At 38.8% G+C, this 26672-nt stretch overlaps 4 protein-coding genes across 4 annotated transcripts; 3 read left to right on the forward strand and 1 right to left on the reverse strand.

Moving 5' to 3' along the window:
• Positions 1-183: 183 nt before the first annotated feature.
• LOC111333683 (microfibril-associated glycoprotein 4) lies at positions 184-2185 on the forward strand. The gene is made up of 3 exons (XM_022939314.2): positions 184-513; positions 699-1076; positions 1516-2185. Exons 1-3 carry the CDS (start codon positions 270-272, stop codon positions 1776-1778), a joined length of 885 nt encoding a protein of 294 aa, XP_022795049.2. The 5' UTR covers positions 184-269; the 3' UTR covers positions 1779-2185.
• Positions 2186-7361: 5176 nt separating this feature from the next.
• Positions 7362-9103, forward strand: LOC111333672 (microfibril-associated glycoprotein 4; the record flags this gene model as incomplete). Its single annotated transcript, XM_088758247.1, is given in 7 exon segments — positions 7362-7536; positions 7539-7621; positions 7790-7873; positions 7875-8000; positions 8003-8093; positions 8251-8328; positions 8746-9103. Coding segments are annotated over 7 exon segments (900 nt in total), but the record flags the coding sequence as incomplete, so codon positions are not given.
• An 848-nt stretch (positions 9104-9951) lies between these two features.
• LOC111333678 (uncharacterized) lies at positions 9952-10997 on the reverse strand. Its single transcript, XM_022939309.2, has one exon. It carries the CDS (start codon positions 10995-10997, stop codon positions 10653-10655), a length of 345 nt encoding a protein of 114 aa, XP_022795044.2. The 3' UTR covers positions 9952-10652.
• A 102-nt stretch (positions 10998-11099) lies between these two features.
• Positions 11100-26176, forward strand: LOC111333677 (TBC1 domain family member 15). The gene is made up of 11 exons (XM_022939308.2): positions 11100-11214; positions 11883-12129; positions 14107-14182; positions 14757-15018; positions 15562-15665; positions 16132-16199; positions 19391-19537; positions 22306-22396; positions 22785-22933; positions 23614-23752; positions 25821-26176. The coding sequence occupies exons 2-11, from the start codon at positions 11913-11915 to the stop codon at positions 25945-25947; spliced, it is 1380 nt and encodes a 459-aa protein (XP_022795043.2). The 5' UTR covers positions 11100-11214; positions 11883-11912; the 3' UTR covers positions 25948-26176.
• The last annotated feature ends 496 nt before the right edge of the window (positions 26177-26672 follow it).

Genomic DNA, 26672 nt, shown 5'->3' on the forward strand with positions numbered 1-26672 from the left:
GAATTTCTCGTAAGCTAAGGAATTATGGCTCGTTGAAAAAAGTTGCCTCGTCGCCATAAAGCAAGACTCATTTTTTTTTTAATCCCAATACAAATATTGCTATTACGTATCCAACAGGAAAATTTCTCCTGTACTTAAATATTGATGACGCAACACCCAGTAATCTTTTTCTTTCCCTCTTTGTAAAGTAATCACAGTTCCTCTTAGGCAGCGACACGGTTAATCAGCTCTCTTTAAGGCGTGATAAGCTAATCGTCAAAATTTCTACAATGCCGCGTGTTTCCTTGAGTTTACTCTGCAGTCTGCTGTTCTTGGCGTTGTTTTCTCCCAATCAAGCTTCAGCGAAGTCAGGGAGCAAGGCAACTAAGCCACTCGATACGAAGAAGTGTAACAATATATATTTCTACGAAGCACCAAACAAGAGGATTGAAATAATGCTGGAGGGCCTGAAGAAACAACTCACTCTCGTGCAAAATGACATAAAATTTCTCAAAGAAAAAAAGATACCGAAAGGTGATTAGAGATACGCGTAAAAAATTCATTTAGTCTTATTCTAACCTACCAACAAGATTTTCATCCTTTCTCACAGGCGCTACACTACACACCCTTACTCTAGTCTAGCGGTGCCCCTGTCGGTGGACTAGAATGTAAATAGCTCACGATTTATTTCATTTTTTTTTTTCTTCCCATCTTGATAGTCAAGAAGAACTGCGCTGAACTGTACAAATGTGGTCACAGAGTCAGCGGTATTTATAAAATCGATCCTGATGGTTCAGGCGCCTTTGATGTGTATTGTGACCAAACAACAAGCGGTGGAGGGTGGACAGTGTTCCAAAAGAGACTGGATGGCTCCGTTAATTTCTACCGCGGCTGGGCCGACTACAAGAATGGCTTCGGAAATCTGAAGGGTGAGTTTTGGCTGGGGCTTGATAAGCTACACCGCCTGACAAAAACAAAGAACAAGCTTCGAGTCGATCTAGAAGATACTACAGGTAAAACTGCTTATGCCGATTACGACTTGTTTGCGGTGACAAGCGAGAGGACTAAGTACCAGTTGAGTCTTGGAACCTACTCTGGTAAGTACATCGAAAGTCATGAGCTATCGATCTGTAAGACATTTTCATGACAGAAAGGGAGAGAATTTCCATTTGAGCGTATTGCAGTGGTGTCCAATTGGCATTTGAGTGAATACCGGTTGATTTTGGCGGAAAAGAATCAAAAGTGTATTTTTTCTTAACTGAAGAGAGGAGTCAAATTGCCAGACTCGATCGCCCCCTCTCTTTAGCCAACTCTACCTTTAACTTGTATCACATCGAGTCTCGATTATCAGATTATGACACATTGTCTCAGAAAGTTAAACTGATTTTTCTATGAGCATTAACATTGAACTGGTTCCTTTCTGAGTTAAACGTTATTTTAGAAGTACAAGTTTCATGTTGGAACTGAAGACTAGCCTCCTGCACAAGGTGTAGCTTTAGAATTCTGTCTTCACTTTATTCTTGTTTTCCTTTTCAGGCACTGCAGGTAATTCCCTCTCTGGGCATCGTGGTCTCCCCTTCTCAACCAAAGATCAGGACAATGACACCTGGGGCAAAAACTGTGCTGTGACCTTTAAAGGAGCCTGGTGGTACAGTCACTGTCATAGCTCAAACTTGAACGGTGTTTATCATCATGGGAAGCACTCATCTTATGCTGATGGAGTCAATTGGTACAACTGGAAAGGACACCACTACTCCGCTAAGAGAGCTGAGATGAAAATCAGACCAGTAAAGTTTTAAATCTTGCCGCAGTTTGCCTTCTTTGAACCAAGACAAAATAAAAGTAGAAAAAAAAATGTTAAGTGCATTTATAAGTAACTGACAACCTCGTTCCCAGGGCCTTTTCCCTGTGTTGGCAAGCTTAAGGGTTTGTCTTTATTACTTATTTGGAGGTAAACCCGCTTCTGTAGAGTGAAATGCTGTTCCAGAAAGTATAAAAAAAGTCAACAAAATTTGCTGTCAACGTGCGACATATCAGTGAAAATTAATGGAGGGTTATAAAATGAAAATCCCTCTGGCTTACTGGTATTTTGGCTGATAATGTCTGCCACAGAGAGATTGTCTTCACAGTTTCCCATTCGCCCTCCAAGCCTCGCTTCTCCGCCAAATACTCATTTTTCGGATTATAGACACTGAGTAGCAAGAGTAGCCTAACAACGCGCGGTTGTAAAAAAGATATTAAAGGAAAGCATGAACCTGCCTAATGTTGAACGACTGATTTATATTTTAACACAAAAAAAAAATAGATTATGCGCCCTCGATTCCTATGCGTGAGAATAGCCCTTATCGCATTTACGCCCACTGTACGAGAGCTCAGCGGACTTATAAGTTTCGAAACGAGGCTATCGGGTCACACTGGTAAAACTTTCAACTAAAATCACATGGGGCCCAGACAAGCGACGAGTCTGGTTGTTTATTCGAAATATAAAGGAATGTATGGGAGAATATTGAAGAGTCTTATTATCGTAAACTTATATCATGAAATGTCTCAGTTAAAGCTCAAAAAAAAAGTGTAAACCTACCTCACTTGCTGTGTATTGTCGTTTCCGTGGCTCTAAATGGCGAATTTGAGCGATTTGGAGGGTTTTGCGTCGACTGTTAGTATACATATAACGTATAGTATCAGTCGACGCAAAACCCACCAAATCGCTCAAATTCGCCATTTAAAGCCACGGAAACGACAATACACAGCAAGTGAGGTAGGTTTACATTTATTTTGAGCTTTAACTAACACATTTCATGATATAAGTTTACGAAAATAAGACCCTTCAATATTCTCGCATACATTCCTTTATATTTTGAATAAACAACCAGACTCCTCGCTTGTCTGGGCCCCCTGTGGTAAAATCGAAGCAAACGGCTACGTTTGGAGGCATTTTTATTCATTTTCTTAAGAATACAGCTTGTTCTCGTCACAGTTATACATTGTACTGCGTACTGGTGCAACAGTCTATTCAGTGAATCGGCATCTGACGATATCCACAAGATTAGGATCGAAACCGCGGTCTTGCCAAACACGTTCAACTATCAAACTAGAGGCGAACAAAACGCAAATAAAAAACCTTTCAAATAAAGAACTTACAAACGACCAGATTAATTTACTGGCAAAAGGGCTTAAATTCATTCCAACACCCGCTACAAAACAAAAACAGATCAGACAACAACTATTGTGTGACTTTGATCAGTTCGCAAGAAGAATGCGTCTGATAAAATTACATATTCCGAGGGAAGACAAAAAAACCCATCCCTGGCACGTCAAATCTACATGGATACCACCAATACAAAAATCAGTAGCCCTTGAAAGCTATTTAGAAGAGGTTAAAAGTGACCTTTCATAAATAGAAATTACAAAGCCAGAAGATAATTTGCTTTCGGCCGAACGCAAAGCGCTGAGGGCCTAAAGGTGACTCTGAGTTAAACTTCAGAAAGGCCGAAAAATGAACTGACGACAACCGTAGTCAGGAACAAAAGCGACAAAATTTTGCTGTTCCTTTCCGAAATGAAAGCCATTCTTTCAATCTTCCTTTCGTGATGCCAGGACAATTACCACTAAGAACTTTAACCTTTTCCTCGGCAGAAAAAAACGCAGATTCCAGAGTTATATGGTCAGATATGGAGTGTTTCTGGTGTTTCTCGAGAAACGTTGACCCGATAGCCTCGTCCTGAAACTGTAACTCTGCGGACCCTTTGCATCGCAGACACAAATGCGATAAGGGCTATTGATTCGGTCCCTTCCCTCCCTGCTATCAAGCGTTGAAAATTTCGAACTTATAATCCAATAGCCCTTTTTACAGTTCCCAGAGCTATACTACTGGACATGTAACCGCGCATACATGTAAACGAGGTTGGAATTGACTCGGGCCATACCTCTTTGAGGGTTTTTCGCTGTCAAGAAGGATAATTAACCTTATTAGTGAGTAATTTCACATTCGTAAAAGGATGCCACGTTGCCACGTTGCCACGTTGCCACGTTGTCTAGTTCACAATCGAAGTTTGCTCACAAACTTGCCCTGAGGTTACCAAACGCGAAACATCATCATGCTTGTGTGATCAGATTTTACAGTCATTGTTGTTAGAATATTGTTTGTCTTTGCGAAATAAAATTAATCAAGCGTGCATCAAATCAAAACGTTTTCAGTATGGTAGCTAATTGTTTTTTTCACTTTATCTTTACTTATATAGGCATTTTTCAGCCAATAAGCTGAAAAATGCCTAATTTTTAAGCCTGATTTTTTTTTGTTTTAGACTTCCGATTCGATAGAGCCGATATGGGAACGACCGAAATAGCTCCTTGTAAAAAAGGGTCTCTCGGCTAAATTAAAATACATAAGTATAAACAAAATACAGGTTGACCTGAAGGGATATTTATATCTGCACAAATTTAACCTCAGTATTTTAAATATATCGACAAAACTTTCGCGAGACTACTGGTCAGAGTCATACTGGTCAGAGCTGAGAAATTACGAAAGCTCAGTGCGATGGAGTCGATACGAGTCGGGTGCAGTAGAAAGTTGATTTTGTTTATACATGCGTGCACGGTCTTTGCTGTTTTCGAAGAGGAAGCTTACAAAGAGTTAAGGGGCATAGTGAATAGGGAGTGATCTGCTCGAACAAACCAATGGAATCGAAGTGGTTTTACACCCTTTCTTGCCGACATTGAAAGCTCGAGCAGAAAACTTTCAATGTGATAGTATAAATTCTGTTTATTAAACTAAGGAAAGTTAGTGGAATATATCAAAAGAGAGTGCGTGGTACATGTCAATGGAGTTTTGTTACTCGGACTAAATCATATAACACCGGCGAATGGTAATGACAGTGTTTCATTTGAATCAAATGTGAGTTGAGGTCTGATGTATGAAATAACCTTGTATAAATCAGAATATTTCAATCATTTCACACCACGACCGATTTTTTTAATACTCTTTGAACAGGCTACTTCACTGCTTGTGAATTACACATTTTATACTGTAAAACCACAAAAAACTGAGGTAATTTTTTTGTAGGCTTAAAGCAGCATTCTAAGTCGATCTGTTAACGCAACTAGTGCCAACTGTCAATCTGGCTCTATTGTGAAAACAAAGCACTTGTTCCGTCACAATTAATAACCTGGTGGTAAACGTCATTCATGATCAGCAGGATAAATAGAGATAGATATTTCGATTTCAAGATTATGATCTGGCAAATTTCGCCAAACATTAGGTCCGTGTGTAAGAGAAATTAACAAATTACCATCGGATGACAGCCAGTGTTCTTCGTGTGTAACGCCGGTGAGTGATAATGATAAAGTTTAAACTGTACTGAATGAGGTCTGATATGAGATAACCTGGTATGAATTAAAACATTTTATTTATGTTAAGTCAGAACTTATTTTGTTATAATTCTCTTTGTATTGGCAAATTAACTCAAAAATTGCGATTTTATGGAAACCTTCCTAGAGCGGAATTTTTGAACAACCTGTCTGTTTGTCTATCTACCTGAACAGACAAATTGCTCTCATGTGCTCATGTACAACAGGAAAATTTTTCTTATACCAAAGAGAATAACTCATGCCCATCACCCAGGTTTTTTTTTTTTTTTTTCTACATGACACGTAATTACATTCATGCACATTTAAGGCAGCGCGCTAAGCCAATCGTTAAATTGGTACGATGACTTGTGCTTCCTTGAGTTTTCTTTGGGGTTTGCCGCTCTTGGCGGTCTTAGTGACGATTCAAGTCTCGGCAAAGCCAGGGAACAGTGCAACTCAATCTATCGAGACGAAGAAATGCAACAATTTTTTTTTTTCTACGAGGCACCAAACAAGAACATGGAAACTTTGTTAAAGAATATAACGAAACTGTTTGCCTACATGCAAACTGACATCAACTTTCTCAAAGAAAAAGTGAACCCGAAAGGTAAACTCGAAGATAGTGTCGAAAAATTCATTTTTAGCCATTCTGAACCGGTGATCAAGGTTCTCAGCGTTCTTCTGACAACGAACCTGCTGAGTATTATACGACTGATAAATGAATTTATACGAAAAACAAATTAGATTTTACGCCCTCGATTTTTATGAGCGATAACTGATTCCTACTCCTCCCTCTCCGACATCCTGAAGCATTGAAAATCTCGAACTCATAATTTACAGTTCGCAGCGCCATATACAATTGCGCACACATGTAAACGAGGTTGCATTTTTGGGGTTGACTCGGGCTATATCTCTGTGAGCGATTTTGTTGAGAATAAGGATAATTAAGCTTATGGGTGAGTAATTTCACATTTGTGGATAGATGTCACGTCGTCTAGTTCACAAACAGGGTACGCGGATAAAATAGCTTTTGAAAACCTGTCACAAACTTGCCTGAGGTTACGGCGGTTCGAGCAGTCGGTAATTCTTTACTGTGATCAGAGTAATTCTATTTATTAATCTATGAAATAATTAGTAGAATATATCAGAAGAGTGCGTGGTACATGTCAACGGAGTTTTGTTCCTCGGACTAATTCATATATATCGTCGACGGGTGATATTGACAATGCTGCATTTGAATAAACCGTGAGTTGAGATCTGATATATGAAACAACCTTGAATAAATTAAAATATTTTAACTTTTTTACACCACGACCGATTTTGTTAAATATTCTTTGAACGGGCTACCTCACTGCCAGTGAATTATAGATATCATATGGTAAAACCACTATTAACTGAGGTAATTTTTTGTGGGCTCAAAGCAGCATTCTTAATTCATCAATTGAAGTAACAAGTGCCAACCGTCAATCCGGCTTATTGTGAAAATAAAGCACTTGTTTATTATTAACCTGATCATAACGACAACCAAGAAAAATAAAGATAGGGGTTTTGATTTTAAGATTATCATCTGGCAAATTTCGTGAGACATTAGGTCCGTGTGTAAGAGAAATTAACATTGAAATTTCCATCGGAAGACAGTGTTCTTCGTGCGTAACGCTGGTGATAACGATAAGTCGCTAAACTGTACATTGATGTCTGATATGAAATAACCTGATATAATTTAAAACTTTTTATTCATGCTGAGTCACGACTTATTTTTTTATACTGGCAAATGAACTCAAAAATTGCGATTCTATGGAAACCTTCCCGGAAGCGGCAATTTTCAACAACCTGTCTGCTTGTCTATCTACCTAAACAGACATTGCTTACATATGCACATGTACAACAGGAAATTTTTTCTTGTACTCAAAGGAGTGACTCATCACCCCGATTTTTTTTTTTTCTATATGACACGTTATTTCGTTCATGCACATTTAAGGCAGACTTGTCACAGCTGATCGCACTCGCTACGAAAAGCGCGCTAAGCTAATCTTTAAATTATCACGATAACTCCTGTTTCCTTGAGTTTTCTTTGGAGTTTTCTGTTCTTGGCGGTCTTAGTGACGATTCAAGTCTCAGCAAAGCCAGGGAACAGTGCAACTAAACCTATCAAGACAAAGAAGTGCAACAGCATTTTTTTCTACGAGGCACCAAACAAGAACATGGAAACTATGTAAAGAAACAGCTCGCCCACATGCAAACTGACATCAACTTTCTCAAAGAAAAAGTGAAACCGAAAGATAAACTCAAGAATTATGTCAAAAATTCATTTTAGCCATTCTGAACCAGTGATCAAAGTTTTCAGTGTTCTCCTGATAGCCAAAAACTCTCTCGGTTCGGTGCGGCAGTACATCTGTTCTCGAACTAGAATTGAAAAGGCTCAATATTTATCCAATCTGTTAATTTGTTTATCTTTACAGTAAAGAAGAACTGTGCTGATCTGTACAAATCGGGTCATAGTATTAGCGGAGTTTACAGGATCGATCCTGATGGCTTAGGTGCCTTCAATGTCCGATGTCTTCTGTGACCAAACCACAACAGGCGGAGGGTGGACTGTGTTCCAAAAGAGACTGGATGGCTCCGTTAATTTCTACCGCGGCTGGGCCGACAACAAGAATGGCTTTGGAAATCTGAACGGGGTGAGTTTTGGTTGGGGCTTGATAAGCTATACCGTCTGACAAAAACAAAGAACAAGCTTCGAGTCGATCTGGAAGATACCAAGGTTAAAACTGCTTTTTTCGCTCCGACGAAGGGCTAACGCTCGAAACGTCAGCTTTTATAATCGTAACGGTGGCCAATTTACCATTTCAACTTTGTTGATATATTCAAATTATTTCGTTACCCTCACCGACGCAGCTCCAGTTTCTTTAGAAATGATCAGCCTTTATGCTTATGCCGAGTACGACTTGTTTGCAGTGACAAGCGAGAGGACTAAGTAGCAGTTGAGTCTTGGGACCTATTCAGGTGAGTTGTAATCTACGTCAGCTGTCACCCGTCAATTTTGAAGATCTTAAGAGGGGAATTGGCACAGTTTGATCAGTCGTCTCAAACAGAATCTAAGGGGGGACTACAGAAAATTGACTGCTAACCAAAAGAGGTCATAGAAAAAAGCCTTAATGGGGGAGATCAGATAAATTTCACTGTGACCCTACTACAAAATGAACTGTCTTTAATGCTAAATTTCTAACCCCTTTATATCTCGTTCCCTATTAAAAGTCCATCAAAGGTTAATGACATGTATCCCTAATGACTGGCAGTGGATTGGCGAAAAATTGGATATTTAAACGATTTTAGATTTTAACCTCTAGAACCAAGAGGAAATGCTACCCCATTATTTTATGTTGCTAAAACTGATGACTGCCTTCACTTTTTCATTTTTAGGCACTGCAGGTGATTCCCTCTGTGCTCATCGAGGTTTTCCCTTCACTACCAAAGATCGGGACAATGACAACTGGGGTCGTAACTGTGCTGTGAGGTACAAAGGAGCCTGGTGGTATAAAAGCTGTCATGGCTCAAACTTAAATGGTGTTTATCATTGTGAGAAGCATTCGTCATATGCTGATGGAGTCAATTGGAGACAGTGGAAAGGATACCACTACTCCGCTAAGAGAGCTGAGATGAAAATCAGACCAGTAAAGTTTTAGAATTTGCTGTCGCTTAATTTTCTTGAGACAAAATAAGAATTGTAAGAGAAATGTCAAGCTCCTTTAAAAGAGTGATTAAAGACTTCAAAAAAGTATTTTTTTTGTTTGTAGAATTATTTGCACCTCGTTCCTACCACAATGTCTCTGTTCCCAGTACTCCACCAAACAAGAGAGGATCTAACTATCCATTAGAACCACAAATTCTGGGAAATTATCTTGGAGAAATGCAGATAAACATTTTCTCTGTTTTACCCCAAATAAAAAATCACTGAAACTGTACTAAGATAAATGTAGTAGACATCTATATTTATACAGGATAGCCCCTTCAGTGTAGTAAACACTGGTATCAACAGGGGTCCTGTTAACCACCCATCCCACCTCAGGGGAGGACATCCATCACACAGTAATCTTGAGCGTGGGAAATTAACGTCTCCTGCACCTAACCCTGCAGGAGACGGGACCTCCATTTATTCGTCCCTATCCGAGAAGACTAGAATATCTAACTATTTCTTAATGTTGTAGAAAGGTAGCATATTCTTCTCAATTATTTTAAGACCATGAGTGTTGGTCCGACCGGGGCTTGAACCCTCGACCTTCCGCACAACAGTCCAGCAATCTATCCATTGAGTTAACCAGGAGGAGGTTACAAATAATCCATTAGTGTTAGTGTTAAATAATCCATTAGTGTCTTCACTTTCACTCTCAGGGAAAATTGAATGCATCAAAGTAAAGATGAATGATGTCACAATGTATGGTAGAAGTATACCAATTTGTAATGTTCTAATGAGCTTGAGATAGGGAAATAATCATTTTACACTTATGAAAATGAGACCCCTACCATCAAGACAAGATTGCTGCAACCTTTAAAAATGGAATTTTTGTGCATCCTCCTGAGTGCTTAACTGCACACAAAATATGAAGGGGGTTGAAAATTTCCACTTAGTTGATTCTTACAGACACTAGTTCTTTGAAGAATCTAGTGAGTTAATTGCCACAAATACAGTTACCTTTCTTTCCCAGCTCTCACAATGAACAAGTCTTTCTTGATTCTAAATGACTGGAATTCTTTTGGCTATATACTAAATCTTTCATTGACCAAGGTTCTTCGATCAAGATGGCAAGAAAAAGAACTTGGCCAATATCCAGCCTTCTTGACCTCGCGCTTGGTCATTATTAATGCATTTCATGCTTACTCCAAGGCCTAGGATTTATAAGCCCATGCATACATAAAATGTCTTGTTTTTAAGGTTAATACAAAAATAACGCAGACGAATATAAGACAATATCAAGTTTCAATATTCAGCCAAGTGGCTAATGACAACTTAGATGTTACATCAGTTTGTGTAATTTACTAGCAAAACTGGCTTGTGGAAATCGAAAACCACTAGTCAAAACTAAATTTCTACTAGTCCGTGGCTAGTTGGCTACCGTTAGTGTCGAGCTCTGATGGCAAGGCTGAGGACCATGCAAACTAGCTTACACACTAGTATAGAATACAATTCCCGAGTTTAACTTACTATTAATTAGCTCAACAATACTTGTTTCGCTTCACCTTCTTACTAAAGAATTTTCAAGCGTAGAATATTCCATTTTCCACAATAGTATCACAAATTCCAAAATATATTTTGCTTTAACTGTTCACCTTTACATCACGGAGCACTGTTTCTCCTTCGCTGTCTCAGTATCACTATCATCAACACTTGTTTTTCTGGTACTGCTGGAACTGCCACTGCGATTGCTCTTATCTTGACCCTCTTTCAGTCCGTATTTTGCGCGTATTTCATCGCGTTTCTTTTTTCTCTCAGCGTTCCGTTTGGCGTGTTGTTCTTGTCGTTTAGCTCTCGCCGCTGCGTTGTTCTCCTGGATCTTGCGAAGTTCTTTCTCTGACACTCCTTCTTCTTCCTGTTGTTCATCTTTATCATCCCATCCTAAGTTTTTTCCCACGGAGGAGAGCTTATTTGAGACTACAGATTTAGCTATGTAATTCATCCCTTTTGAAAGAAGTTTTCATCGAAATAAGTCAGTCGTTCATTGAACACTGAAACGAACTGCGTTTTTCACCTTTTCATGTCGCCATGTTTTGCCTATGTAGCCATCCCTTTTATACTTTGCGCCCTGGCCTTCTGCCAAATGTCCAAATTACTCGTCGATCTCTTCCCGAGAAACTAGTACAAGTGTATGGGTATATTAAAAGGCCTGAGAAATGGTGAGTTTTAAGTACCTCTCAGGAAGTTGCTTGAGAGTACATATTCCACATCACGCAATGGTGAAAAATAAGAATTCGTGTAATCCAATGTTACATGCAAATGTGTTGGTTATATTTTGGTGGATATGAGCTTCTGCATACTAAGATCTTCTCTCAACGAGGGCATGTTTTCTCAGCAATGAGTTGCATTTTATTCAATTATTTCGGCTAAATCTATCAATCAGAGGTGAACAGAACCCTTCTGGCTGATAAATGTGTGTGACCTAGCAGCGAGAATCTCGTGATGCTTGTAAATATTTGCTAACTTCCGTCCTAGTTATTTAAACAATCGTATGAATGAGATCTTGTTGCGAAGTTTCCTTTACGTACTTAAAGCAATATTTCGCTTAAGTGCTTGTCCATCTTTGATTGCGTTTAATTTTTTAATTAAAAATTGATCAGGCCACACACGTATGATCAGAGAAATAAATACAATTTTATGTACTAAAGCTGGATGCAATCCAATCTATGTTCAAGTATAGAACTTGATGTCAATTAAGTTCGAAACTAATAGTTGGCTGAGATTGCGCTTTCTGGGATCATAGTGTAACAAAATATTTGTTCTTATTGTCGGTTGGTTGTCACTTCATCACGAAAATTACTGATTATTGCGGTCGTTTTTTTGCAAGGTGTGGATTACTATTTAGGTCGTTGTGGTGATGTGCGAGAACTCCAGCGGTTCTTCAGAAAGCGAGAGTTCTCAAGATGATTGGCAGAAATCTTTTGATGAGTTAGAAACTTCCCAATTCAATGGTGAAAGTCCTGTTCAAGTCAGCGAGCGCACAAGAGCACTGCATTGCAGTGCTTGGGAAGCTTTCTTAGATAGAGATGGCAGAGTGGTGAATGAGTCTGCTGTCAGAAAAGCAGTGTTTAAAGGTAATGAATATTATTTTTATTCACAATGTGCTTGTACTGTAAGGCTGTGTATGTACTTGAGTTAACGTTCATGTTTTGCTTTTGTTTTCTTTTCTCAAAGGGCAGAACGTTAATCTTTTATTTAAAACAAAATGCTCAGTAGCACATCCAGGGGTGATTGTGAAGAAGAGCTCCCCAAAAAACCTGTCGGCTGACTGTAGGTCAACTGTCGACAGATTACCAACAGGTTACCAACAGGCTACCGACAGCTAACCGACAGGCTACTGACAGGCTACTGCGTGTGAAAACACGTAGTAAACATGACCCAGAAACGATGATAGTCCCGATAAACACAAGTTAAGCTTAGCCTACTGATTGATCGATGGTAAAAAGATTTTTCCGAGATGATTAACTAGCAGGACAATCAATATAATAAGGCTTAAAGGTGATTTAATCCAAACCTCAGAAATCCAAGGGGAAAGAAAGCTACTTTGGAAGTTTCTCAGTCGTGTCGCTGAACTTCACATTTCATACAATGTGGAGTCCAGTCCGGCCCTTGTGATACATCGTGTATGTATCAGTGATGTTCACCTTTTAACTAACAAAGTTCTCTAGTTTAGTAGGTTCAGACACATAAGCTTTTGGATGACTTTGCATTCCTCTTAAGAAAAAGAAAGTGATTTATGTACCCACGAGTTTTGTCTTAATTAATTAGTATCTTTCATAATCCGATAATTTGACTTGAATGCTCGGATGCAGGCGTCCCAGTCCCCCTCCAATTACTAGTTAATTGGAGGGGGACTGGGACCTAGGTACACATTTCAAAATGGTGGACAAATAGCTTGAAGCGAGATCGTATTTAACACGTTGATAATTTGGCTGTTCTTGGTGGTGTTCGTGCTAGGATTGGTTTCTACAACAACTGTACTTACTAAAGTCTCCCATACAGTATGCAGTGTATCTTTTCAATTCACTTTTATGGATAAATAAGATAAAGTTGACGACACGTTGTAACCGACAAATTACCGACACTTCACAGACAGGTCACCAACAGTCGGCCGTTTGTCAGTCGACTGTTGGTCAAAACTTTTGACCAAAACTGTCGGCAAACTGTCGGCCGTTTGTCAACCGACAGTTGGCCAACAGTCGACCCACAGTCGGCTGACAAACAGCTGACTGTTGGCCGACAGTCAGCCGACAGGTTTTTTGGGAGCTCTTCTTCACAATAATAATAATAGTTTAATATTAATTTTGTTGTGCGCAAATTCCATTTACATATGATCAAACAATTACCAATCCAGGGACAGTTAAGGTTGGTCGTAACTAGTATGGTGCCATAAAGTTATCAGTTTTTGGATCATTTAGTATAGCACTAAGGACACTCAGACCTTTTATTTAGAAACTGAACATGTAGATAGTGTACTGTTTACATGTATGTGGGCTGTTTGTCTGGACAAAAGTGACCAATGTTGGGGGTGGTAGCCTATGATAATTCATAAAAAATACTGATTTCAAAAATTTTTACCACTTGAACCAGGCCTTATGTATTTGACTAAATTTACAGCTGCAGTTTAAAAAAGGACAAAGTGTAAGAACAGACATTCAAAGATGGCTGACAACTTCAAGTGATTGTTCCATGTGCTTAGTCACATGACATACATTGTGACTGACTAGCGAGGGAAGAGTGAACTTGTTACATTTTATATCACACAAAGTAAGCACACACGTGCATAGATATACACCAGCATCATTAGAGTGTAATTACAATAACTATTGATACAATAAAGTAACTGTATTGAATAGTCCAACAAGGTGTTTTAAAATAAATTTACATTTTCAAAGAAAAATGAATAAAACTAATATTACAATCAATGTCATGAAATGAGAATTCAAAGCATTAGAAACAATTCGACAGGTTGCATTCGTATTATCATACTGATCTGTTAGAGTTGTAAAGCAACCTAAAAATAATTTGGTGTTTGTTTGACTTCATTTAAGGTGGTATCGACTGCATGATAAGAAAGGAGGTGTGGAGTTTTTTGTTTGGACTGTATCCATTTTTATCAACAAGAAGGTACTGTACGAAATATTGAAAACTGAAAAATCTACTGGTTATTGTTAATTTCTTGTGCCTTGAAAGGCTAATAACTTTAGACCCACAGGCTAAATTGCTTAGAAATGGCACTTTATTCCTAGTTGTACTGAGTCAACCTAAAAAACTCTTGTCATAATACTTAGAGTCACTTTAGCTCCAAAGATCTGATTGTTCGTTCTCCCCTCCAATTGCTACTTTCCTCGTAATTTAGCTACAAAAAATTTGTGTGAGATCAAGATAACTACTTCTACCCAATGAGTTTGAGTACATTCTCATTACCTGTTTACTGGATAATGTACCAAAAATTGTTTATAAATTGGGCATAACTGGCTTGTACAGTGATTGTGTATTCAAATACAAGAAAATGTGGGTCTGTTTTACACAACAATGAACATGTAACACAATTGAAACTCATAGAACTGAAAAATATAAAAATTGTATGTGCATGTCAGACCACCCTGCATTTGAGCATATATTATAAGTCTTTGCAGTTAAGATGCTAATGTTAATCACTTCTTGGAGGAAAAGGATCAAGAAATTTTGTTGTTTGTAGGGAAAGAGAAGCTTTAGCTGCTGAAAATGTTGCTAGATATGGAGCTTTGAAAACGAGATGGGAAGAACTTTTGAAGACATACAAGCCTCCAGTGGATCCTGATGTCCCTGAATCAATACCTTTGTATTTAAGAGAATGTACGAGCAAACAAACCAGTAGTACTTTAGGAGATGATGTTGGGGATGGCTTGCCAAGTGGGGAAGCGCATGAGGGGGATTCCCTCACAGGGGATCAAATGGTGTTTCTTAAGCTAACAGCAAAGGTTCGTGTGAGAAAATTTGGTTTGTAGCTTAAAATGAATTGTAGATCAGTTATATGATGTCTGAATTATTACACATATTTACTGTCTATAAGTCAGATTGATCTTCAGCAATGTTCCATGTAATACAATTACACTGTGCAATACGTGCTGATCTTAAAATGGCTTACCATTGTTCAGTTATGCAAGAGGAAGTCTTCATTATTTTATCACTCGGAACACTTTTTTTTGCTTCCTCTGTGTTTTGAATTTAAAGCGATTGAAAACATTAGGAAAGATAGCTTAAGGTAATAAAAAGGGATGGATTATCATTTAACTACCTTTCATTGAATGAAACTGTTACACTTTCTTACACATGATCAAGCCCTTAAATGCAAGCCCTTAGATGCAAAATGAGCTCCCTGTCCTTATTTTTCTGTAAGTACTTTTTACAAAGTTTTCAACATGAACGTGCACTGGTACATATAGAAGTTGATGGGTTGACATCAAAATGATTTGTCAAGTATAAGACAGATTTCTGGACACTATGTCATGTTTTTTCATTAGTTTAATGCAGATAGACAACCAATAGACATCCAGAAATTGTATTCATCAGTCAGGGTGATTGATAAAGACGTACCAAGGACAGACAGAAATCAAGCTTTCTTTGAGTAAGGTTACATTACTTGTCATGGTACATGGACATGATAACTTCATCTTATAGTAATCAAAACGCACTTACTGGTACTTCAAATAAAATTTAATCCAAGGCATGATTATCTCCCAAAATCAATGTTAGTGCTTAATGTTTGAGCAAGGTTTTGTAAATTATATGTAAGTGGTCATTTATGGTATCATTTGGAATTTTATATCATTTTTATAATACTCCATATTCTGTGTGAACCTTTATTCAACTGTCAAACTGTATTAAGCGGTCACCCCACCTCATGGGTGTTGCTTCATACAGGTTTAACTGTACATGTGTATCATCATTTTTATTTTTTTGGAATTTTGTTAATTTTTTTCTAAAACTTTTAAAGTGCATTTGTCTTTTGAATTCTCTTCCAGTTTTTAAATGAAGTCCACACATGCACCTCAGTTAAGTTTTATTAGCAATATTTTGAAATTTTCTTGCAGGGGAAAAGGAAATCAAAATCTTCTTGTGTTACGAGATATTTTAATCACATACAGTGCATATCATCAAGGTATTGTTAGTCAAATTTATAGTAACTATTTATATAGAACACATGTCTAAAACATTGTGCCCTTATCAAAAACAATATGCACTAAAAACATTTACCAGATGAGGGTAATTTTTACCCGAATTGACCAATCAGAGTGCTTTGTTTGTTTCAGTTTCCCGCCGGGTAAAGTTTATCCTAGTGGGGTAAACTTACCATTAGCAATTCGCTCGTTAGAGCCCTTCTATGGGCTGTATCGACGCAAAATAATTACATTCTTTCGATTGTGCCTTCTTAGAATCGAATTTCGCGATTTGGAGTCGAAAAAGGTGCAAAACCGATCAGCTTATATCTAGGATGGCGCGCTTTTGGATTTGTAGGGATTCGAAAATTGACACTCCTTTGTTTGCAAAGTCATGTTTGTTTTTACCTTTATGATAAAATATTGTTGACGTGAAGGTGTTTTATTGACAGGTTTTAGGTGACAAGTTTATACAATAGCAAATCAAGCGTGTAATATAATCCTTCAGCAATCCTAGCGCGCGTCTTCTTGACGTTAGCGACCTAGTTAGCATCGAACTTACACCCTCGCGATCGATCATCGGGACGCCACGACAATGTCCTCCTTTTCTTTCCGTTCTTAAAGAAAATCGATAAAACAGTCAACATTTTGAATTGTAATGTACGATGCACAGCGTTTCACTCGCAGAAAACGTGACATATACTAACTATGGACACATGACTTTGTAATCTGTGAACATCTTGGTGCCACGTCACGCACCAAAGAAACCATGTGTGTTTAGCCATTTCTTCCTTCATGAGAAACTACTCGAATATTGCAGAGAGTGGTGTCACATTTTACTTCTGATGTAGTCGCAAAACCCTTCGATGTATGCGTGATGGAAACTACTTTTTTGAAATCTTTATTTTCAGATTTTCCGAAGAGTGTTTCTTGCGAATTCGAGAGCGTACTTATCGAACGAACTAAGTAATCTACGCTCACGTATCAAAGTATCAGGCGTGTAATCTAATTAAAGCGTTCTATCCGGCGACTTTAGCAGCGTAACTTGGAAGATCACGATGGGTCCTCGAGCCTCCACAAAAATTTCCTCTCCAAAATTCCTTTTCTTTACGAAATCGATAGAATAATCAACAAGTTGAACTGTAATGTAAGGTGCGCAGCGTTTCGCTCGCAGAAAACGTGACACATGTAATCTGTAAACATCTTGCTGTCTCGTCACGCAGCAAAGAAAACATCCGCGTTAAAGTTATGACTCCTAGAGGACAAGAGATTTTTATGTGTTTGGGTGCTCTATTATGCGAACAATTTTTGCCGATTCGCGAGTGGAGTTGCCAAGATATCGTCATGGAAATATTTTTTTCTCAGTAAATTCAGCAGCAGTGAAGTGTTAGTCAAAAATGGTGCCATTCGGAGTAAACGTTCTTTTCTTAACCCAATAAAAAAATTTGGGGGGGCTCTGTTGTTGTTTCACAAAAGCCCTTTAAAACTGAACAAGTTGGAAAAATCGTAATTCTCTTTTAAAAAGCCACACCAACCCGTATTATACCGTTAATTTCAAGTCGTTTTATCAGTATTTCCTTCAAGCTCTGACGCCGGCACCCACTTTGACATTGAAACTACCAGTTATTCTATTATTTCGACTATTGTCCGAGCAGTCAACAAAAGGAAGTAAAAAACAATGGCAATTAGAAAGTGCCGTACACGCTCGTCACCTCGTTCTCCAATATGACATTTTAGAACTAGAATAATTCCAGAACTTAAAAATGGTTTAGGCTACAGTGACAATCTTGAGATGTTTGTTGATTCCTCTTTCGTGGAATCAACAAACATCTCAGCAGGTTTCAGAGCGTGACGTGGCACCAAGATGGTTAAAGATTACATGTGTCACCAAGATGGTTAAAGATTACATGTGTCACGGTGGGCGCTTTCCATTTGACCAAAATTTTCGAGATTTCCGGTCAGAAATCGAATGGAACGGGAAAAGTTCCGCGATAAGTTTTCGAAAATTTAGGAATACGTTTTTAGTGTACCCTCTTAGATACGGTCGGACGCGTTCCATTCGGCCAGCGAAAATACCGACATTTTGAACCCGTGATTTTTGTTGAATGGAAAGCGACCCTTGTCACCTAAAACCTGTCAATAAAACACCTTGTCAACAATATTTTATCATAAAGGTAAAACAAACATGACTTTGCAAACAAAGGAGTGCCAATTTTCGAATCCCGACAAATCCAAAAGCGCGCCATCCTAGATATAAGCTGATCGGTTTTGCACCTTTTTCAACTCCAAATCGCGAAATTCGATTCTAAGAAGGCACAATCGAAAGAATGTAATTATTTTGCGTCGATGCAGCCCATAGAAGGGCTCTAACGAGCGAATTGCTAATGGTAAGTTTACCCCACTAGAGTAAACTTACCCGGCGGGAAACTGAAACAAACAAAGCACTCTGATTGGTCAATTCGGGTAAAAATTACCCTCATCTGGTAAATGTTTTTAGTGCATATTGTTTTTGATAAGGGCACAATGTTTTAGACATGTGTTATAGTAAATAGTTGTTATTATTATTATTATTTTTTTTTTTTTTTGACCTGGCAAAGACAAATAGGTGTTCTATTGTATTTCCTGGTTGGGAATTATCATTTAAAATTTGGGCCTGGTGGAGGCTCTATCAAGGGGGGACACTAATTAAGAAACTATTCACCTGTACTGATTCGGATGCGGTTGAAGCGTAAAAGATTTATAAATAAAGTGGCAATAGAAACAGCTAGTTATTTATTCTAAGAAAGTGAGGAAGGATGAGGGAGTATATTTGACGGGGGTGTTTGATTTAAATATAATTGCCTCAGAGGAGAGTGCTTACCTGAATTGGGGGGGGGGGGGGGGCACTTATTTAACTAAAAGTTTATTGGTGTTTCTTCAAGGAAATATAGAAACTGCCTATGAGTTTTTTAAGTCATAATTTTGAGATTTTCATTCTGAGAATACCATAAATTTTTGTTAAAGGACTTAGTCATACCTTGAAAGGTAGAGATATATCCTGAAGATACCTGTAACCCATAGAGTTTCAATGCAACCTCCTCTCCAATGCTTCCCCAACTAAAATATGAGGTTCTGGGATAACATGATCAAACACAAATGCTCCACTTTTCTTGTTAGGCTCAAGCTCATTCCTTGTATGTTTCTTCCATTTCAGATATAGGATATGTTCAAGGAATGAATGATATTTTAAGTAGATTTTTGATTGTGCTGGGATCAGAAGCGCAGGCTTATTGGTGTTTAACTAATTATATGGAAACTGTCAAGAGAGACTTTCTAGATGATGGAATGCTAGACAAAATAAGTAAGTCTTATTTAAAATAAGATAACAAAATAAGTAAGTCTTATTCAAAATAAGTAGACAAAAATAAGTAAGTATTATGCAAATTTAAGATTTTTATAATGAGGTGTAGACACGCAAAAACCACCAGAGTGTTCGTGGTCTTTTTATTACTTCTTGCTGCCTTCCTTCTGAAATATTACCACGAAGGTATATGTGTAAGACCGCACACTTTTTACTGGTTGGGTTTTGAGTTGCTTACGCATTCTACTGGCTGGAATATTGGGATATTTGGTTGTTTCTTGCCTTCAGTGAACTGTTGGACTGAGAGCCGGACGGAGAGCCCTATTTGCATAAGGAACAATGCCACGTTATTAGCCGGAGTCGACGTATTGTTTCACACTTTATGGAACAATGAGCTCTCTAATGGTGTTATTCACAACAATCTGTTCAATGGCTCTGCTCATGTTACATTCTTACGACGTCCACGGATCAGCTACTACGTTCCATCTGAGTTCCCCTGCCGGTTACGCTTACGCAGGCACAAGCGTCCATTAGCCTATTATGCTAATTCATGTGCCTCATTCCATCAAGTGCTGCTAGGCGATCTGGTCTTCAAACTTAATCCGGATGCGGTATATCAACTGTTGTGAAATCACGTCATCAAAATAATAGAGCTTTATGGGTGCCTCAATCATGTTCTTCATTTTCTAAATTAACAACAAGGAATGTCTCGAACTTCACTAAAGTGCACTGCTTGTCTGCCAATTTCGTGAATGGGGTTTTTTTGTCATTTTGTCACATGAACGCTCAATCGGTGCGTTATAAGACAGCTGATTTTGTAGATTATGTCTGTCAACGTAAATATGATTTGGTTGCGATTACCGAGACGTGGCTTCAGCCCCGTGATGATGCGCTAAGAACGGAACTGCGTCCTCCTGGTTACAAGTTTATTGACTTTCCACGACAAGAACAGATAGGTGGAGGCATTGGACTACTGTTTAAAGATTCACTTCGTGTCAAAAAGACTCGAGACGGAATTCAAGAGTCGTTTAAATTTTGTGAGTTGTTGGTCCAAACGTCGACTTCCCAAGGGATACGGCTTGTGATCGTCTACCGTCCACAGAATTCTGATAACCACCACAGGATTCCTATTAACATCTTTCTGATGGAGTTTTCTGACCTGATGGAGTCCATTATTCTATATAAAGAGCCTTTGATTGTCATTGGTGACTTCAACATACACGTGGATGTTCCTATTAATACTGATTAACGGGAGCTATTCGAGTGACTTTGATCTGCCTCAAGGGGTACCTCAGGGGTCATGTTTAGGTCCCTTGCTTTTCACACTATACGCAAGTAAGCTCTTCGATTTTGTTGAATCCCATCTCCCTAATATTCACACATACGCTGATGATACACAGCTCTATATCTCATTTAAGCCAGATGGCTCTGCTACCGAGGCGGCTACTGTTGATGCGTTATGAGTTTGCATCAGGGATATAAGAACCTGGATGGCCTAAGGCAAACTTCAGCTGAACGCTGCTAAGACCGAGTCTCTTATTATAGGTACACGCGCACAATTAAATAAGGTTACGATAAATGACTTGCAAGTAGGTGAGGTAAGGGTTTCTGCTGTCTGTTCTGTTAGAAATCTTGGTGTTTGGCTTGATGCAAACATGAATATGACCACACACATTAACAGTATATGTCAGGTTATTTATTACCATCTATACAACATCCGGCGTATTAGAAAGTATTTATCATATGACAATAGGAAATCAATTGTACGGGCTATTATAATGTCACGATTAGACTACTGCAACGGTCTGCTATATGGTACACCCGCTGTTCATCTTTGCAAGCTGCAACGCCTACAAAACATGGCAGCTCGACTGGTATGCACTGTACCCAGGTACGATCATATCACACCGTCCCTGATCAACCTGCACAGGCTTCCGGTCAACCACAGAATAGAATTCAAGATAGCAATGTTAGTTCACAAATGTATCTACGTGGTCGCACCACAATATCTCTCAGACTTGATAAAAATTAAAGTGAGTTCGCGGTATCAGTTGAGGTCACACCGGGGCATACTCCTAATCGATAACACCTACAGAACAAAAAAGACACTCGGGGAAAGGGCGTTCGAACATGCTGCGCCCAAAGTATGGAACCGACTACCTCTGGAAATTAGACAGTGTCAATCGTTGGATACTTTAAAGTTTTACTAAAGACACACCTTTTTAATTTAGCTTTCTATTAGTTCTTTTATTAATTCATATTTTACCTTATTGTTTTTCCGAAAAATTGTAAATTATTATTATTACCATCATTATTAGGATTAGCCTCATTGCTGTAAGATTTTAATGTTGTAATGCGCATTCGATCATATCTTTTATTGCATGTTAGACTGCGCAACATAAGAAATAAACGTTATTATTATTAAGTTGGTATTCCTGAACTTCTGTTGCTTATGTCCGCGAATCTTGGATTCAGTATGTTTCCTTTGTTTCTATTTGTTTGTTTGTTTGTTTGTTTGTTGTTGTTGTTGTTATTATTGGTGTCTTGTTTTTTATTTAATCTTGGCAAAAAGTGGGAAGAGAAATTTTAAAGGAAAGAAAATTTGGGAACAGTAACCAACAGCTACACTCACGTGCACTGTACTGTATATCAAAATAGTTTTTAATAGGAAAAGTATTTTTTCTCTTTGCCTGGCTTTGCGTATGTTTTTGTTTTGTTTTTGTTAATTTTTTGTTTCTTTATTTGCTTGTTTGTTTTTATATCACCAGCACATGTCAGGTTACTTCTTAGGAAAATGGACGAGCAGCTTTTTAATCATTTTAAAGCAAACGGAATGGAAGATATGTTGTTTGTTCACAGGTACATGTACAATGCATATATTTTTTAGCTATCTTTTAGAGGGTAAGATTTTGTTACACCTAGTGTTTCCTATTGGTGTAGACCACCAAGAAACTCGGCTAGAAAATGAGTTGTTCATTTGTATCGTGCATGGTACAAATTAAAAAAAAATAAGTGATTAAAACAAAACAAAAAAGACGGTGACTTGCCCACCAAGGATTCGAACCTCCAAGTTTCGGAATTTACGCCACGATGCTCTATCACTGAGCTGTAGGAATCGTTTGTGACTGAGGCCATATACATCTGCCAAGTTCAAGTGAGAAAAGCGTTCTACGGAGTCTACGAGTAGCAAAGGTGTCAAAAATTTCATTTGCGCAAATAAAAATTGCTTTCTCTTTAATTACCCCAGGTGGCTTGTTTTGACTTTTAAAAGAGAGTTCTCATTCGAAGATGCGTTAACAATGTTTGAAATAATCAGCAGTCAACATCTCGAGTCGTCATCAGTGGAGGCTGAAAGAGAGCGGGAGAGACAGAGAGTTAAAGAATTAGAGAAAGATGGTTGGTTCATGTCAGCTATTGTGGTAATATCACACAATTATAGGAAAGGAGTTTAAAAATTCACTCCTAGAGGAGCGAAAAATTTTTCAATGAAGAATTGGGGAAGTCTACGTTTAAGTTCTGCATCTGACGTGTGTAGCGGTTAATGTTGCTTTCTCGACCATTGAGAGGAAGTAACTTGCGTATAGCTTAACGAGTACCTTCCAGAGTTACCTTCCACACTCAGTTTGTACTTTTTAACAACAATTAAATTTTTAACAACAATTAAAGTTTTAGAGCTACGAATTGTGGCGCGTTAGGCCATCAGGATATCATTTTTGCTTTTGATAAACTTTAGTCTGCGAGTAGACCTTCATTTGTTAACAGCCTTGCAGGGCGCGCATTCTCCGCTCGTGGGAAGATTTGAAACGAGTCGTGGAGAGGTTCGCCTGGGGTCTGGCACTAATGATGGGGTGCTTGACCCCTTGCAGACCTCTCGCGGGCTCACGTTGCTTAAGGCCAAATACTTTCCCGCGGGCGAAGAAGCGATCTCCCGAAGCGCTGTTGACGAGGGCCTACTAATAAGCTCAATAAAAGTCCTCAAATCAGTTTCTGTTGCCGGAACAATGCATGCCTTTTGTTTACTAGTGATTCATCTCTGAGTCTACTGATCCTTTGAACTTTTAATTTTTTTACAACAGGAGGTGAATTTCATGCGCAAGTTGTGGAAATGGCGAATTATTCGTTTGAAGTATTTGTATGTCTAGCTGTTCTGAAGGAATACAGAAAAAGTTTATTGAAGTGTTCGGAAGTTTCATCTGTGTACAACACTATTCACGGGTGAGAGTGATGATTGTCTTTTAAACTGATGTTTACAGCATGTAATGCGCCAACCTACAGTTTGTATTCCCTACAGGAGGTATGCATGTAAAGGGGTGATTGGGTGACCTGCAAAGTCTGAAGGTTTATTGTTAATCCTTTCCACGCTAACATCAGTTTGCATATTCTCCATACTGTTCTGCATACATTTCATAAGATGGTGACAAGGAGAATTTGTTGAGCAAATTTCATTTCCATCATTGTCGATGATATATTAATGTGTGATTCAGAGGTGAAATTAAATGCTGATCACTCGTAGGAGTCGAAAGGTCAACATTGCAACGGTTGAAGTAGTTTTACATGAAGTTGCTTCGCCTGTAAGGAACTCCGCAGGACGCTAAGTTCTTTTATGATGTCTTTAACTAACTTTTAACACTTTTCTTAGAGAGAGGTATTTTGCAGGGGAAAGGTCTACCTGTTGAGCTGCGAAAAACAGAAACAGTCTTTTCCTTCCTCCTTCTTCCGGAGGCAGTTATGTCACTCGTAATGAACAATAATTACTATAATACTCAGCATTCTAGGGAAGCACGCCCCTTTCAGTATTATGGTTGTCTTGGGTTTGTTATTAAGATTGATATAAGCAATAGTTTATTATTCTCCTGAGTTTATTTATCATATTGTTTCAATTTCTCGTGCCTGATGATTGCTTTCCATGTTTAGTAGTTAGACGCTGTTGAGGCTATTCCTCAACAAGGTTTTATGTTTTAGTCCGTTCCGTTCCGTTCCGTTCCGTTCCGTTCCCCATTTTTTGTATGTCACGTAGACCACAATCCTTCAGTAGTAATTTTATTCGCCATCTTTTTCGCACGTGGTGAAGCGCTTATAAGAGTTTAGGTACGTAAAACTGTTCCTTTTATTTCGCCTACCGCCCTTTATCATGTGGTTTTTACGGCTCCCTGAGTCTCGTAATCTTTGATGAAAGGGCGACCGGATCGTTTTGTAAATATTGGTATTCTTCACCGCAGGAGCCCATTACCCGGAGTTTCCGTCTCAGTTGTACCCTTGAATCAACCCTGTCCCGTATCTTTTTATTTTTAGAACTGAGATATTTGCTGGGGTTCTTTAATCTTGCCGCGCTTTCCGCCAAATAATTTCCTGTAGCCTGCAAGTGACACAGTAGAGACGTAACACAAAAGAGACGACAGCTCTCTTATGATTGGCTATTATAAAAACACCCGCAAAAACCGCCGTGGGAGGTGCTTCTAAAAAATAGAAAGATACGGGACAGGGTTTGCTCAGAGGGTCAGTATGGAAGATGGAAGCTCCGGGTAATGGGCTCCTGTTCACCGTCATTAAACTCATTGGTCGAAGCGCTGTTTTGTTATTATTCGACATCTTCGCCGCTTCATGTGTCCGACCCGGACAGATTCCTCTAAGGCCTACTTTATACGTCGCGCTACAGTCCAATGTAATTCAGACCAATCTAATTCCATTAAATTCGTCGTTCCGTCGACGTAAATCGTGCCGTGGTTTTATGCGTCGAAATCAATACGATCGAATTTAATTCTCTTCCCGAATCCAGTGCCTCTGGTCAGAGGTGTCATTTGGAAAAAAACATGGCGCGGTTGAAATACATTAAGAAAATGTATGCATATCATTCGACGCGACGCTAGTGCGACGTTAAAACTGAATAATTTGGATATATCAACAAATTTGAAATGGTAAATTGGCCACCGTAGCGATTAAACAAGCTGACGTTTCGAGCGTTAGCCCTTTCGTCGGAGCGAATGGAGGAATTGTGGGTTGTGTGTGCTTTTAAAGGCAGAAAATGGAGCTACGTTATTGGTGGGAACATGGCAACGAGAAAAACACGAATAAATTAAAACTGAAGACGCGTTATCGATATTTTATCCGTCTTTCCAAGACGAATAAAACGTCAAGGACGAATTTAATTTACCAGACGAATTTAATTCGTTTTAGACGTCGCGCTATCGTCGAATTTAATTGCTTGTAGGACCTTGAATTTGATGTTACTGTTAAATTTGATCAATTGATCATTTCCTTTGGTAAATTCTTTTTTCCATGGCAGTTTATCAATGAAAATGGACTTGAACATTATCCTCATGAGAGCAGAAGAATTATTCTACAAATACTGTCGGAAATCTGTGGTTGACTCCTTTCAAGTTGTTGATGTGGACACTGTAAATGTATCGTGATACCCGGCGACAAGCAAGCCAGAGTAGTTGGCGAAATTGTTAGGAGGACCACTGTTTACTTTCATTTATAGAATTATTCGTATTAACAAAGATTTAGTAATACATAGACAGGTAAAAACGAACGATATAAAATCCCGACGTTTCGGCGACTTCATGACGCCATTATCAAGGGTACAAATGAAAATAAAATTAACAAATGCGAGTTCAAGAGTTACAACTAATTTGCATAGTGGAGGTAGCTACACAAATACTTTAGCACGGATAGAATCCGTTTGCACGTTCAAACTCGGTGTTAATTGCTTGATGTAAAGCATCTCGTTGACAAGACAATCGAATTTGTTCATGCACTTCTTGAGAACTTTGAAACAGCTAAGAAGGTCCTCAGGGACAGCACCTGCGTGGTCGTTGTCGTAGTGCTTGCGTACTGAAGATGACGTGCTCTTATGGCTATCCACGCGGGCATATAAATGCCCCGTGTGTAACCAACATAGCTCCCTGTGTCGCACAGGTTACACACGGGAGCATTTATATGCCCGCGTGGATAGCCATAAGAGCACGTCATCTTCAGTACGCAAGCACTACGACAACGACCACGCAGGTGCTGTCCCTGAGCACCTTCTTAGCTGTTTCAAAGCTCTCAAGAAGTGCATGAACAAATTCGATTGTCTTGTCAACGAGATGCTTTACATTAAACAATTAACTCGGAGTTTGAACGCGCAAACGGA

This window comes from Stylophora pistillata, chromosome 1 (assembly GCF_964205215.1).
Source record: "Stylophora pistillata chromosome 1, jaStyPist1.2, whole genome shotgun sequence".
NCBI classification, from domain to species: domain Eukaryota; kingdom Metazoa; phylum Cnidaria; class Anthozoa; order Scleractinia; family Pocilloporidae; genus Stylophora; species Stylophora pistillata.